This window comes from Drosophila albomicans, chromosome 2L, assembly GCF_009650485.2.
Source record: "Drosophila albomicans strain 15112-1751.03 chromosome 2L, ASM965048v2, whole genome shotgun sequence".
NCBI lineage: Eukaryota > Metazoa > Arthropoda > Insecta > Diptera > Drosophilidae > Drosophila > Drosophila albomicans.
In genome coordinates, this window is record NC_047628.2 from 22,463,665 (window position 1) to 22,479,215 (window position 15,551).

The window sequence follows — 15,551 nt, forward strand, 5'->3', positions numbered from 1 at the left end:
TAAAATTACTTTAATTGCAATATTAACTTTTTTTAACTTCTATTAAAATTCAATTAAATTTGATTGACATTGTGATAATGAGCAAAATTAATTAAAAATGTTTAATAAGCATAAAATTAGCCTTTTATAATTGCATTTAAATACTTATAATTGTGTTATTGGACAGCAAATACTTTTCTACAAAACTGTTGCTCATTTTAAGCTACTGCCCAAAAGTATGCAATGAAATACCAGAAAAAAAATGCTACTGCCTTTAATTATATTTTTAATACGATAACTAAACGTGGAATTAAGCCTAAGGGAAAGAACATAAGACGCGCGTTGATGGTTGCCTTGAAATGAAGTGTTGCTATTTCGGGGGTTGCTCCTAAAGTCAGCCAGCCCCGTAACAGAGGCCGCGTGAAAACAGCCGCATGGCAAAGTCAACTTCGCGCCGCATTGTCGTTAAATTTGGCTGAACACTGCGGTGCGGTGTGAAAGGGAGACCAACTCATCAGTCGCTGCCCTGCAGGCTCGTGTCGTGTTGTCCTGGCCAACGGTGTCGCTCGTTGTGTGTGGGTTCGCTTTGTTGACACAGTAGCAGCAGCCAAGCGAAGTGAGTGTGCTAACAGAGTGTGCCTGAGAGGAGGAAGAAGAGCAGCTGCTGTGCTGTGCCGGCAGAGATGTAATTGTACGCTTAACATGCGCAAACGCACATGTAAAACGCTCGCGCTCTGTTGCCTGCTTCCAGGCGTCTTTCACAGTTCATTGTTGCGCTTTTGGCTGGTCACACAAAACATCTGTTTTATGTTTGTCTTTTGCTTCCAGGAGCGCGTCACGCATTGCGCACTCTCGCTCTCTGGTTTGCTCTCTTTCTCTCTCTCTCTCTCTCCATACAGCATCCTGGCAACGGTTTTATATCATATGGAATGGATGCGTCGCTATGTGACCGCATGTTGCAAAGCCAGCTTCAAGCATCAGCATTAGCAGCAGCTGCCGTTACACAGCCTCAGTTCCAGCATCAACGCCACGGCGCACGGAGCGTGTTCGCGAAATCGTAGAGCAAAAGCTGACCAAAAGCAAAAGCAAAAAAAAATCGGAGACACGCAGCAGCAACGCACACACACACACTCACACATACACAGGCTGGAGAGGCAGGCTATAAAGTAATTTTCAGCCAGCACACAAAACTTTGCTAAAATTCGAAATACAATTATAAACACATTAACCAACTGCTAAACTGGCATGGATAAAAAACGAAACATTTGAGCAACGTCGTCAACTTTACAATTTTATACAGTGCGTTTTCATTTCGCTGTGTTTTTTTTCCTTTCATTTTTTTTTGGGCAGTGCGAATATCGATTGCTGGGTGCCTTGCATAAGTCCAGAGATTGGTATACCAAACGCAACTCAAGTTAAGTAAAGCAAGGGCACCGAGGGAGAAGAGGAGAAGGGGAGAAGAGGAAAGTGGAAAGGCACAAAGCGAATGCACAAGAACAACGAAAGGCAACTTGTAGAAATTAAGTTTTAATTATACATATTGAAGGGATAAGCACAATAATGATGACTACACTGATGATGATGCAGCAGGAGCAGAAGCAGCAAAGGCAGCTCGAAGCAAACACAAAGTGAAATTCAAACAATTGACAGCAGCAGCAAAGAACAACAACAGCAACAACAACAACAACAACGACAACGAAGTTTATATATAGCGTCAGCAGAAAGCACAATTCGAGCAAAGGTGTGTGTGGCGCGTGTGTGTGTGCGTGTTTGGCAGTGTGTGTGTTTATTTTTGGGACAACATGGATATCGCCTTGCGTGGCACAGCAACAGCAACAACAACAGGCTCCAACACAGGCTCTGGTAAGTCCTTGAGAGTCACTGAACTGACGGTGAACTGAGAACAGAGAATTCCTAGAGCACACACTGAGAACTGTGTGTGACTCTGTCACAAACATGACAGTTCAAAGACAGCCAAACAGCACACACACTTAGCATAACACATGCAAAGTACAGTAATTGTGTGTGTTTTAGTGTGTGTGTTCTGAATCATTTGTCTACAACTAAGAGAACAAGCCAAACGAGACAACTACAAAACAAACTAAACAATTCATTTGCAGGTCTACATCATGCTGTCTCATTGGGCAACATCGGAGTCTCCTCGAAGGTTGGCCTAAAAGAAAATTTCACTTCAACCTCCTGACATTATGCGAGATTAATGGACGAAATTAACTAGCGCATTGACTAACTAAAATAAATAGCTGCAATCACCATGACTAATTACGCAATCCGAAAGCATTACACTTCATTTTCATACGCACTGTGTGCACATTTATTTTCATTTTTTTGTTACTAATTAACTATTAATGGAGTTATACTTTTGAAGTATTAAAAATTAAAGTTTCTTTTATTACTATTTTAATTTTACTTGTTTCTATCTGGTTTAAGATTTGTTTTCACTTATTTTTATTCATCAATTCAATTTATATGTACTTACTTCCTGTAATTTATTTGTATACCTACTCATTTTATATTTTACATATTTTTTAATTTTAATTATAGACTCGATGTTGTTTTTTTTTAAATTAAATTTATTAAATATATTTTTGATTGTTTTAAAATACTTTCGATTACTATATTTGATCTCAATTGTATTAACTTCGTCTCTAAATTTATCATATCTAACTAACAAAAGTATCTCTTGATTATTTAATTTGTACTCGGTTTAATTTTTCTTAATTTTGGCATATTTACTTTTCATACTTTTATTAGATTTAATTAGCATTTAATTTGCACACACTTTTGTTTATTTAATTTACCTTCAATTAGATATATTTCCTTTCTAAACTTGTCATATTAACTTTATATACATTTAGTACGTTTAATTTGCATAAAATTTGTTAAATTTCTTTGAGCCCCAGAGACCTTTTAAAAAGTTACGCATACGCCCCGCAAAACTTATTAAATTAAAAGTTGTCGCACAAAATTTGCTAAAAATATCCACACAAATGTTTCATGTTTGTTTTGCGCTTGAAGTTTTTAATTTGATTTTTGGTGGCTTTGATTTCAAACGTTTTGTAATCCTTATCAGGCCACCCATTCCAGCCACATGGATCGCAGCTACGACTCTGAGGATGAGCACACGGGTCGTCGTCGCCTGCGTCATACGCTCTCCACCGAACTGCAGCCTCGCACCTCAGTCTACTCACGCGGCGATATAAGGGAACAGGTGAGAGAATTGTAAATAATTTAATTACTCAATTTCTAAATTGCATATTCTTTTTATTTTTTTGTACAGTACTGCCTTACCGATCGCCAGTTGCATAGCATTGAGCAACGTCCACGTCGCGAACGATTCTTTGGCTGCCTCTCTCGACGAGGACAAACACAAGGGAGCAGCTTTCTCGGCGGCTGCGTGGGACGTCGAGTGCCCTCCGACGAGAACTTGGCTGCCTATGCGCCCTTCGAAAAGTATCCACGGTGAGAGGTTTAATTTGTTACCAAATTCTCTTTTGAAACTTACACACATTGTTATCACTTTCTTCAGCTATCAGAATAACTATACGGACACACACGAATTGGATAGTTCCTATTTTCGCCGTCAACCGGCATCGATCCTAAGCACCGGCTCCAAATCGACGGAACCGGATTTGGGTGGTCGTTACACCTGGATTGGCCAGCAGGCACAGGTGAACAACAACGCCAGCAACGATTATCAACTGGAATCGAGGTACGAGTCAAATACAAATTCTACTTTCTGCTTTCCACACAATCCCGTAAACAAATCCCATCAAATTGTACAATATGCAAAACTATGTGCTATGCTAAACTGTCGCTAGAGATCATGCTTAACTTTGACTGTCGCACTATCCGTAGTCTCTCTGTCTCTGTATCTGTATCTGTCTCTGTCGCTCGCTCTTTCTCTTGCTCTCACTCTATCTCTATGGAACTCTACACATTTCGTACTTTAACTGCTTGCAATGCTTGCCACTCGAACAACAACAATTGCAATTTTATTGTGCCTAAACGCTTTCGCTTCTCTGTAAAATACACTGCAATAAAAAATACAATCCACCACGTAATTCTAAATTCCAATCCAAAAAAGTCAAAGAATGCTGTAAAAATATTTTCCTATACTTTTCGTTATTCATTCACCTTCCCCCCGTCTTTCTCTCTCTGTAAAACAACTAAAAATTAAACCTAAAACCAAAAACTGAAATTACGAAATTGCAACCAAAAAATGAATAATCACAAATAATAATGAACATAATGAAATGTGATATGAAATGTGTAAAAAAGGGCAACTTGTTGTACAGCACCACTTGAATCCTTTTACCAGGATATATTGCTACGGAATTATTATGTCGAGCTTCGCGCTCCACCACCACATCCTACACCACCAACATCACACACCAATCAAATCGCTAATGTAAATGTTTGGTATGTAAAGTGATATTAAAACAAAACTAAAACCGTAAACGTTTAACTATTAACTTTAAACTTAAACCTACATTTAATCTGGAAGTTGAAATTTAAAAACATGAAATTAAATCCGATAATCTAAATTAATCTTAAAATGAATTATTAATTAAGAGTGCGCTAATCAAATTATTTAATATATACATATACTATATATATATGCATATTTTATGCTATGTGTCTGCACGTGTCTCGAACCACAGAGAGCAATGTTATAGTTTTAGTCCACAGATTAAGTGAGCAAACACTTTCAGGAATCCTTATTAATAGCCTTTGTTTTATGGTCTGTTCCACAGCTCTTACCACTGCCCCACTTACGCCACAATGCCAACCACACAGCAGCAACACCAACAGCATCAGGCTGGCAATCCCAGGTGAGTTTTAATTATGAATACTCGAGTATACTCAGACGAGTCATTAATCCAGAGTCAGCTTAGACAATTTGACAAAAGCTGTAGGCTCCCCCATTTGAGAAAGAAGCAGCAAATTAATATTCATGTAACTAAGTTAACAAGAGATTATAAATAATAAATTTAAAAGAAAAACATATAAAATGGGGGAATTATAAGAAATTAATTAAGAACAAAAAACAATTAAGGGATCTTATCTTAAATCTTAAAGAGGTTCACGTTAAAGTAAATATACAAATGGCTAATAAATATATAGACAATAATTCATATCAGGTATTATTGTTATATCAGGTATTCAATTATTATATTCCAGTTCATCAGAGTAAAAATTGTTTAGAGCATAACACTAAATACAGAAAACAATCTATAAAGTCTAAGTTCTCTTTAACCCAAGCAATTGCATATATCAATCATCTTTTAATATTCACACTTCTTTTCATTCCACCCTCTCTTCCACAGAACCAAGCATGTGAGCTTTGCGAGATCTCACACGCTCACCAGCTTCGACACTGTCAACGCGGGATTCCGATCATCGGGACGCTTGAAGAGCGCTCGCAGCCAGGAGCGTCTCATTGGTGGCAAAAAGCCCATCATTACCACAGGTTCCATGTACGAGACACTGCAACCAATGCTGCCACATCAGCAGCATCCACAGCATGCGCAACAGCAAGCAGGGCAGCCACAACAGAGCTCCACATTGCCCAAGACTTGGGTGCCAGCTCCTGTCCAACTGCAAACCTGTCAGCATCATCCCATCCATCTGCATCAGCAGTTGCCTGGTGAGCTAATTTCATAGTCACCCCTTTACTCTCAACTCAACTCCCTTTAATTCGCAGAGAACATGTTGGGTCTGATCATACCGCAAGCTCTGCCATTGACGTTGCCACCGCCAAGTCCCGAGGTGCTTATCGTGGAGAAGAAGTTCCGCAATGCGATGAAGACACAAGCCACTCAAACAGATGTTGCCGCTCGTCGTGAGGGACTCTCCAACTCACAGATGCTGGCGCTGAGTCCTCGTGCACCACATCGCATCAAGGTTATGTCGCAAGGGGCACAAACCAATGGTCTGCAGAATGGCAAGAAGCTAACGAAGAGTCTGTCGGAAATACCCAATGGCAAGGACTTGCACCATCAGCACTATCCGCAAGGGTAAGCTAGGACTTCTTACTCATAATTAACTATTGTTTTAGAAAAATAGCTTTTTATTGATGGAATGTCATGGCTATAAAATTGCCTACTTTTAGATCTAAACAATAGATTCTATATTTTATTTGTATATTTCATGAATCAGAAATTTTAGTTTTCATATTATTTTTTTTATTGAGGCATGTTTTTACTTTTATTATTATAAATCTGTTTTAAAAATTGCGTAGATAATGTATGCGTATACTTAATATTAGCTTTGACAAATTCGCTTTTCCTGTGTATGCATATTAATTATTATTTTTGTAGGCAATTTTATTAAACTATTATCGAAAATAATAGAATTTAATTATTGTTTAAGCCTGCGTATACTTAATAATAATGTTTCTTTATTAGAAATGTGAGAATATTTTTTAATAATTGTAATAAGTTGTTTATCATAACATCATATATAATTAACTAATTTGTTTGATTCATAAAAAATCAATCAGTCAATCAAATTAATTATCAATTTGCATACTACGTATACTTAATATTCATATTAATTTCAAAATTTCAGATCTGGCTATCCGCATGAGCTGATCTATCGCACGCAGTCACAGGACGTAACACCGCTGCAAACCCTCTCGGATGCACAAAACAACATCATGTATTACAAGCCACCGCCGCCGCTGCTGGATGCGCACAGCTATGGTCTGGGCATGGAGCACTTGAATCGCACTCGCGGCGAACAGAACGTGGAGTATGTGAATGTGAATGCGGCTGCCATGGCGTTGAACGAGAGCTTCGACTACGAGAGCAACAGCTTGCCGAGGCGAGCTTGCACCTCGCATGCTCGCACCGAAACCGATTATTTCTCCAACAGTTTGCCACGTCGTCCGGATGCGCTGCACAGTCACGATGTGTGCAAGCACATCACCGAGTGCGCCGAGCTAATGACGGACAGTGTGCCATTGGATTTTACGCGGCCACATCTATTGCCACCGCCCAGCGACTTTTGTAAGAACGATGAGGATGTCGTCGAAGATTACTACGACGACGAGGAGGAGGAGGATGTGAGAGCCCATGAAACAGAGAGCTACAGCTCGGAAGTCTGTATGGATCAAGCGGTGGCAGCGGCTGCTCAAAATCGCCGCATGTCCATGTTGCCGATGGACGATTCTCCCTTTCGACGCGATGATCTGCGCCGTCAATCGATGCCTGTTTATGGGCAGACAGAGAAGCTTATCGATGGCTTTGGGCCGCGCACATCGTTCAGGCGTCGCGATAAGGTCAGCTGCTTTGCGGACGAGCCGTCGCCACGGGATGAGCAGGAGATCTTTATAGATTTCAAGCCGCATGTGTCGCCCAAGCCGAGTCCCAAGCAACAGCTGAAGCATCGCAAGCAGCACAAGGCCGAGATAGCGATGCGCAAGATGCAACAACAGAGATTGGCCCAAGCGGCTGCGCTGACGCTGCCCAAGCTCAAGCAGCCGCTGCCAGTCGAGCATGAGGCTAGAAAAGTTGAGCTTGAGCCCAGCGACGACGACGAGGACGCTGACGACGACGACGAGGAAGAGGAGGACGAGGACGAAGAGCACGATGAGCAGGCAACGCACTCGCAATCGCATTCGCAGTCACAGTCACAGCACGAACCAGTCATGGAGCTGGAGCAGGGCGATGATGATGAGCCGCTCTATGAGAATATAACTCCATGTGGCTGCAAGTTGGAACCACTGCCAGATCAAGTACTCGACAAGCGGGCGCAGTTCCGCAAGCGTTCGGTGAGCCTGGACGATGACTATGCTGCGTTGACAGCGCCAGGCTTGCGGTTGCCCTCGACGCCGGCTAGTCCTTGTCGGGAAGAGCTGCTGCTGGCCAATGTCTCAACTTATCCATCCTCAGACTCGCTGGCCAACGACAATACACGCGATCACTCCGATGGCATTTGGAACGAGTCGCAGGTGACGGTGCTGACGGCGGAGCAACGCGATATCTCCGATGGTTCCTACAGCTCCAATCTGCTGTTGACTCCGTCGTCGAAGCGCAAGAATCTACTGTTGCAGCATCAGCAACGCAGCTCTGTGGACACAGATGCTCTGGACTTTGAGGAACAGGTAAGTGGGGAGAGAAGACCTATTTGTTGTTCTCCTGAATTGATCATCTTTTCTCATCTTTAGAGTCCCACCTATGGTCTACAAACGCTGCCCAAGATCATAAGGACACCCACTCCCACCACAGCGAAGCCAGTTGCCGCTCAACTGCATCCGGTCATCGCGCCCGCCATCGCTGTCACCCCCTCAAGCAATCAGCTGCCGGATGCAATCAACTCGCCGCTGCCCAAGCGCAGCTTGGTCGCCAGAGGCTCTGTTCCAGATGCTCGGCAATTGATGTATGTCACTGGCGTGCCCAAGCAGCGGTAAGTCAACAGTTTTCTTATTACATACAGAGTAAAGAATTTGATATTGAAATTAAGTTTAGAAGAAACCAAAAATGTTCATAAGTAAATGAATGATTAAAAATCTTTATTTAAGAATAATTTATTAAATCAAGAACTCAATACTAAAATATTCTTAACTCAAGATTGTAATGTAATCAACACCAAAGAGCTAATACCGTCCTTAACTTAAACAATTAATCGAGGTTTCTGCTCCTTCCTCAGCCACTCGGATGCCTCTTTCCTACCTTCTACCGGCGGAGATTATGCACGCAGCGCGGACATTTCGGAGTGCAGCACGAATACGAACACAGATGAGTATGCCACCTGCACGGACAACTCGAAACGCACACCAGGTATTAAGACACCGCCGACAACGACAAGCTCATCGTCGACCACACAAGTGCCAGGTTTGGGGACCATCTCTCAATCTCAACTATTGTGTGTTACATCCATGAATGTTGTGTGCGTGTCCCGTGTTATGTCTCAAAACAAAAAAAAAAAAAAAAACAAATCAAATCCTCCACCAAGCACCAATGCAGTGTGGGTCAGTCAGTGTGCCAGTTCACCAATCATACTCAGTCTCCTCACGCTTAGATCACTAGATACTCTAGTCTTTAGCCTTATACCATTAGCTCATCAACACATCCTACTCAATCTCTCTGTTGCTCTCTATTTGCTACTTCTCTCTCTCTCACTCTCTCCACATATAGTGTTTGTTGTTGTTGCTTGACGAACGCCTTGCCCGCTCTGCTTTAGCTGTCTAGTCGAAACCTCCAAACTGTTCCAACCACTAAAGAACTTTCTCACTCTCTCCACCTATTCATTTCACAGTGTCCACACAGAGTTCGCAGCTGGAGAAAACGCATGCGGGATCTTCCTTCGAGAGCGCAAGTTCACTTTACTCCATGCGCGAGGATCTGCTGCAGCACGATGAGAAGGAAAAACAGGATAAACTCCCACTCAAAGCGAATCAACTCAAGTCCCCCATGGGCTCGTTGGCCGAGCTGGCAAGGAAATCGCCTTCACACTCCATCAGCAGTACCACTTCCTCGGGTAGCTGTCAGATCTCGGGTCAGGCCATCAAATCTCCTGCCCGCGAGTGTCAACCGCAGACTGTGAGCAGCTCTACCTCTGGCCAGATGAAGGTCAGTGCTGCAGAGGCAGCGCCACAGCAGAAACCCAAGCCGGAGTCCATATCAGAGGATGAGCGCAGCGAGGTGCGCTACTCTTCGTCCGGCTACTATGAGAGTCCACATGACGACGAGGACGAGGAGCAGCGTGTGGCACCCAATTGCAAGGCTCGGCGTCAGCGGCAAGAAGATGAGCGCAAGCGGCGCAAGACCAGCATGAAACTGGATATTGAGAAGGAGAACATGCGAGCGCTCACAAGTCCCGTTAAGAAACCTACATCAAGTACCGTCAAGCTTCAATCACCGGAGCAGCACAGCGCTGGCTTAAGCATCGATGGCGGCAGTCCCAGCAAGATGAAGCGATTCCGTCCCAAGATACGACGACAGTTGCGCAAGAGCTCACGGGAAGATGTGCTGGCCGCAGCGGCTGCACGACGTGCGCGTGCCACGCCCACCATTTACGGTCTGAGCAGCGCCAGTGGCGACACCGAATTGCTGTTGGATGGCAGCATGACCAGCACCATGAGTCCAAGAGTAACCACAACAGCAACAAGTACAGCAACAGCTGCCGCAACAGCCTCAGCTGCGACAACAACCACGACTTCGGCTTCTTCGACAGGAACTGCCACGTTGCAGCAGGAACCGGTGGCGCCTCCTGTGCTACGAAAGCCCCACAGCTGTGCCACGCCCACAGCTTTGTTGTCGCCCAAAATGCCAGCAGCTACTGCCTCTGTGCCGGCTGTTAAATCTGCCTCGGAGGCTGGCCAGCTGAAGGCTAAGTCAATTGAGTCCCTACGCTCCGTTTCTCCCGGCTCGGACTCAGTGTTCTACAGCGAGGCAGATGGCAACGCCGCAAGTGCAGATCAGGGTCATTGTCTCCACTGTGGCAAGGAGATGGAGGGCAAGACACATAATAATACAGTCAGTGAACTAGCTGGCGATTCTGTAGAGTCGATTCCCTACATCGAACAAGAGGCGGACATTGTGAAGCCACCCTCGGACTTTGCCGATTCCCCGGTGACCACTAAGACCACACAACGGCTATATAAGAAGATGGATAAACGCTTTCGTTCCGAGGAGCGTTACCATGGCGAGCGAGGACGACACTATAAAAACAGGCAGGAGAATATTAGAGCCAAGGTAAGAACTTAGGGTGAAAATTCAAAATTGAAATTTATTCATCCCATTATAATTCCATTTTAGAGCGAGGAACGTGGTCGCGCTCCTAGTTTGCCCAACACGCCCATTCTACGCCCCGCCGGCTCCAGTCCCTGCGTGTTGCCTGACATTAACACTGAACAGAGTCAGCACATCATCTACAAGGGTCATTACGATGCCGGGCGCTATACGCGTCTAACTGATGATGATTTGTGGACACAACTCGATCATCAGTGCTTTGGTGAGCTCATAAAACAAATCCCGAAAACAGTTCTTTTTATTAAATTGTTTAACTTTTGCCAGATCGTTCACGAGAACGCCGTGCATCGACGGAGTCGGAGAAGGGTTTCCACGCCAAGTACCAGGTGATACTACATCGGTTGGTACAACGACGATGCACCCTCGAAATGTACCATCGGCAGAAGCACAACAACTTCCGTAAGTGGAACCCCAAGGGGAGGCACCCTGTTTCAGTTGCTATATTTGGCACAACGTGCGCGTGAAATTGCTGAGAGAGAGAGCTTTGATAGTGGGTCGGTCGGTCGTTCGGTCTGCTGCTTCTCTTGGCTTTTCATGACCGGCACTTGGCACACAAAAAACAAAATATAAATACATATAGAAACAAGCATGTGAGAGGGGAAAATAGTTTTTTGTGTGTGTTATCGAAAATAGTCGTAGTTGCGGTGCGTACTTTGTTGTGTGCCGACGCGACGGAGGGCAGCACCTCGAGATCTCCCGGTTTAAAATCAAAACTCTGTGTGTGCTAAGTGCCAAAAGAGACGCAAGTTGTCCGATTTGAAATTATTATTTACACAATTCTAGAGGCCAAATGATTGGTGGGTAAACAAAACGTCCAATACTCTGCGAAGATATAAATTATTTCTCTGGAATTGTAGAATTAATATCGTCAAATTCGGCGCCGGAATCGGTGCGTCGCAAACTCGAAGAGGTGTTAAAGTTAATGCTACTGGTATGGGCACGTGAAAGTTTCGTCATATCCACGCTCAGCAATGGCACGCACGGTAATGTGTCCGGAAATAAAACCGCACAAATCATGCTGACATTATAATCACCCATTCATTCATATACCTACACTATACATATTCATTTATGAGCACTCACAATTTATTTAATCTCTCTCTCTCTCTCTCTTACGCAGGCGTCGACAAAACGGTTGTGGTTAAAAGCGATTCGGGTGAGTTCGGATTTCGCATTCACGGCTCCAAGCCGGTTGTGGTGGCTGCCATCGAACCCGAGACGCCAGCGGAGAGCTCTGGCTTAGAGGTTGGCGATATTATCATATCGGTGAATGGCGTTCAAGTGCTGGACAAGCATCACACCGAGGTGGTCAAGATTGCTCACGATGGCTGCGAGAAACTCGAGCTACAGGTGGCTCGCACCATCGGTGTGCTCATGCACGAGCAACTGGAGCCACCCAGTGAACCCATCTTCAGTGGCTATCTGTGGCGTCAGAGTGGACAAGCCAAGGGTGCGCCCAATACCAAGAAATGGGTGCGTCGCTGGTTTTCGTTGCGGCCGGATAATTGTCTCTACTACTACAAAACGGAGGATGTAAGTTGAATTTGACTAATTGAACTGGTTCTTCAATTAGCTTAGCTGAACTAGTTCGCTACTAACCCAATTAGCTTGTCAATTGTCGATTAGATCAGTGATGAATGGATGATGATCATTGAATGAAGTAAAACCAGTTGGATGTACATAAATAATTAAGCTGCACATAAGTGATTCTTAATGAACGTCTAGAAAGTTAAAATTACATAAACTAGTTTATGAAAAATGAAAAGTTACTACATGATAACTATATAGGCTATTTATCGTCAAGGAAGTGAAAGCTTTAAGCTAAAGAAATCAGTTTCATAAAAATATATGATTGTTTTTATTTTTAGATAGTTAGTTTCGGTTAGAACATGTTTTATATTGTTAGAAAATGCAATAGTTCTGATTACATGCCATTTTTTACTGCCTCTTAATATATCTAGGACTCACAGCCGGTTGGTGCAATGATAATGGCCAAGCACACGGTGGACTTGTGTCCACTTGACATCGGTAAGCCGCATGCCTTCAAGGTGGATTCTGGTGAAGGAATACCGATGTATGTTGCCGCTGATTCGGAGGAGTTGGCCAACAGATGGTTGAACCTGTTGCGACAGGCGGCGAATCAGGACAATCAGTGGCTAGACAAGAGGTAGGGGCATGGATTTTGGAGAAACTGGTCGACAAAAATTATTATGTTAAACAATCTCTCACATCTCTTTCCCTCGTAGCGCTCGCTGTTTGTACCAAAGTCCGGGTAGCATTTTGCGGCCGGATTGTTTTGGTCATTTGCTGAAATTGGGCTCAAGGTGGTGCGGTTGGTCGAAACGCTATTGTGTACTTAAGGATGCCTGTCTCTATTTTTATCAAGATGCAAATAGCAAAAGTGCATTCGGTGAGTCACCTGATATACATACAATGATAGATCGAACGCGTGTGGCTAATTAATTACAATGTTTGTTATTGTTGTCTGAATTTATTTTGGCTAGGCATGGCCTGCTTGCATGGCTATAAAGTGGCCTCTATGTCCGCAAATGCGTCCGGCAAGAAGAACTCTTTCGAGATCATACCACCCGAGGCCAAATTGCGTCATTATTATTTCTGCACCGAAAGTGAAATGGATAAAAAGCGGTAAGACACAAAACAAATCAGTGAAAGTCGCATTTTCCTGTAAATAATATATTGAATCTTTCAGTTGGATATCTGCACTGGAATACTCCATAGATCGGTGGATCAAGTCCGGGTAACTAAGGTTAAAAACACGCTCCAGATCGGCTTTAAGTAGCCGACGCAAGCGTCGCAGTTTCAGCTACTTCATGGATTAGATGAATTCCCGGAAGATTAAATTCTCTGATTGGGACATTAGTACGGGTACTAGGTACTATCAACTAGCTCTTAAGCAAACCATAACAACCACAGCAAACAATAGTGAATTCTAGATAGAAGTCGAAGGAGATACATAGAAAATAGTCCAGTGTTTTTTATAGCAACTAAGACAAGGAATTTAGATTGCCAGTCGAGTCGGGTTTAAATATATATAAATACAAAACTATTTTGAATAGCCCTTAAAAACAAATTATGAATAGAACTTTTGGTGTGTATTCTTGTTATATATTATAGCTTATATACATACTTATGTTTAGTGAGGTTGTCTTGTTATACACACACACATAAACACTTACATGTAGCATATAGTACTTACATATATAGTCGTAATACCAAGCATCAGACCAAATTATTGTCTCTAAAAAGTGTGAAAACTGTAGAAGGATCACAGTGGGAATATTTACAAATGAAATAGAAAAGATTGATATAACTTTCGCATAGATGTCAAAAAGCTCATGACCAATTTCAAAAGCAACCCGAAAAAAATGACTAAAGGAGGTTTAAATAGTACGAGTAATAGAACTTCAGAAATCATAAAACTAGTTATTATACATTGTACTTATGTATGGGCTGTTTCAAAATCGGTTTAAATATTTAGTTCGATTGCAAACGGTTTTCGTCCTTATTGGAAGAAATAAAAGAAAAAGATGTGCGGTATAATGAGGTTTATTAGTTAGACACAATTATTATTATGATGATATATGTATGTATAGCTTTTTTATATGTAAAACACGATGAAAACACATTGTAGCTAAGCTTAGTTTTTGATAGGTTGAGTTTTTTTGAATAAGTCGATCGTCGTCTGTCTGATATTTAGAAAAAAAAAACAACACATAACAATAATATGGAAAATGCTTTATGGATAGAACATACACACAAATACACATACGAAAATATTTCACAATCCAGTAGTTACTTTGTCATATATGCAATATATGATCTTTTTTTGGATCAGTGTGTGCAATTTATAGCTTGAGTTTTTTGTTAAATATGAGTATATGATATATTTGATATATTTTAAATAGAAATTTCTGAAAATCAATGAGTGTGCTGGTTCGTTTATATAATACTTATAATATATATGTATACACGAAACCAAAAATATATACACAAACAATATATAGAATGTATAGAATATACTCAGTGACAGCCATTTTATGTTATGTAAGTTATCAGTGGAAATGACAAATTGAAATAAAAAAACACTAAATAAGAGCTTTAATTATTAAATAAAGAATCTACCAAGAACAACAATTGACAAATGCATTGAAAATCTATTGCTGACAGCTCGAGAACACTGAAATGCATCAAACAATCATTAATTAGACTCGCTTACCCAACGTCTCCGCCTAAGCCTTCTCCTACCTGACGAGATTTCATACCTCTGGCAGCATTTTAAATGCGATCAATGAACTTGTCCGGACTCTACGGCTTTGGCTTGTGGGCTACATGTCTTACACAAATTTTGAGTAATTTCTTTCAGATCGTAAAGAGCTGCAAAATATGCACAAGGCAATCGGCACTCGGCAGTTGCCGACCAATCTTCGGTTCGGTAGTCTGCACTCGGTAGTCGGTAGTCGTTCAACGCATCGGCAGTAAGAAGTCAACGACTAGCATAACAATTCGCTCGCCCTATGAGACTGCTACTGTTTTTTCTTATTCCTCTTCTTATTATTCTCTCCCCCCAACACCTGTGCATGCTTTTGTTGTTGTTTGCCTCAACTGCTACCACTGCATCTACTACTAGTTCTACCTTGGGCTGCTGCTTGTTTTTTTCTTTGGATGCACACCACAGCAGAGCAACAACAAACAGCAAACAGTAATAATAATTTCGTTCCACTGTGCGCTGGGCATGCCATCCACCTTAATTATCTCTTATTTTTGTCTTCGTCA

The 15,551-nt window shown here is 42.3% G+C and overlaps 1 protein-coding gene across 6 annotated transcripts; it reads left to right on the forward strand.

Annotated features, from left to right (window-relative positions):
- The first annotated feature begins 1,010 nt into the window (after positions 1–1,010).
- LOC117564788 (uncharacterized) lies at positions 1,011–14,158 on the forward strand. 6 transcript variants are annotated; one of them, XM_034243699.2, is made up of 21 exons: positions 1,011–1,145; positions 1,330–1,842; positions 2,100–2,146; positions 3,071–3,208; positions 3,278–3,459; positions 3,527–3,709; positions 4,279–4,419; positions 4,755–4,832; positions 5,328–5,647; positions 5,705–6,017; positions 6,571–8,107; positions 8,171–8,409; positions 8,653–8,837; positions 9,262–10,700; positions 10,764–10,959; positions 11,022–11,156; positions 11,878–12,290; positions 12,719–12,924; positions 13,004–13,167; positions 13,262–13,403; positions 13,468–14,158. In XM_034243699.2, the coding sequence occupies exons 2-21, from the start codon at positions 1,782–1,784 to the stop codon at positions 13,517–13,519; spliced, it is 6,171 nt and encodes a 2,056-aa protein (XP_034099590.1). In that variant the 5' UTR covers positions 1,011–1,145; positions 1,330–1,781; the 3' UTR covers positions 13,520–14,158. The 6 variants fall into 6 exon arrangements, with proteins under 6 accessions (XP_034099590.1, XP_034099589.1, XP_034099591.1 ...); XM_034243698.2 differs by having other exon boundaries at positions 1,011–1,842; XM_034243700.2 differs by having other exon boundaries at positions 1,011–1,842; positions 8,653–8,783.
- Positions 14,159–15,551: the final 1,393 nt, after the last annotated feature.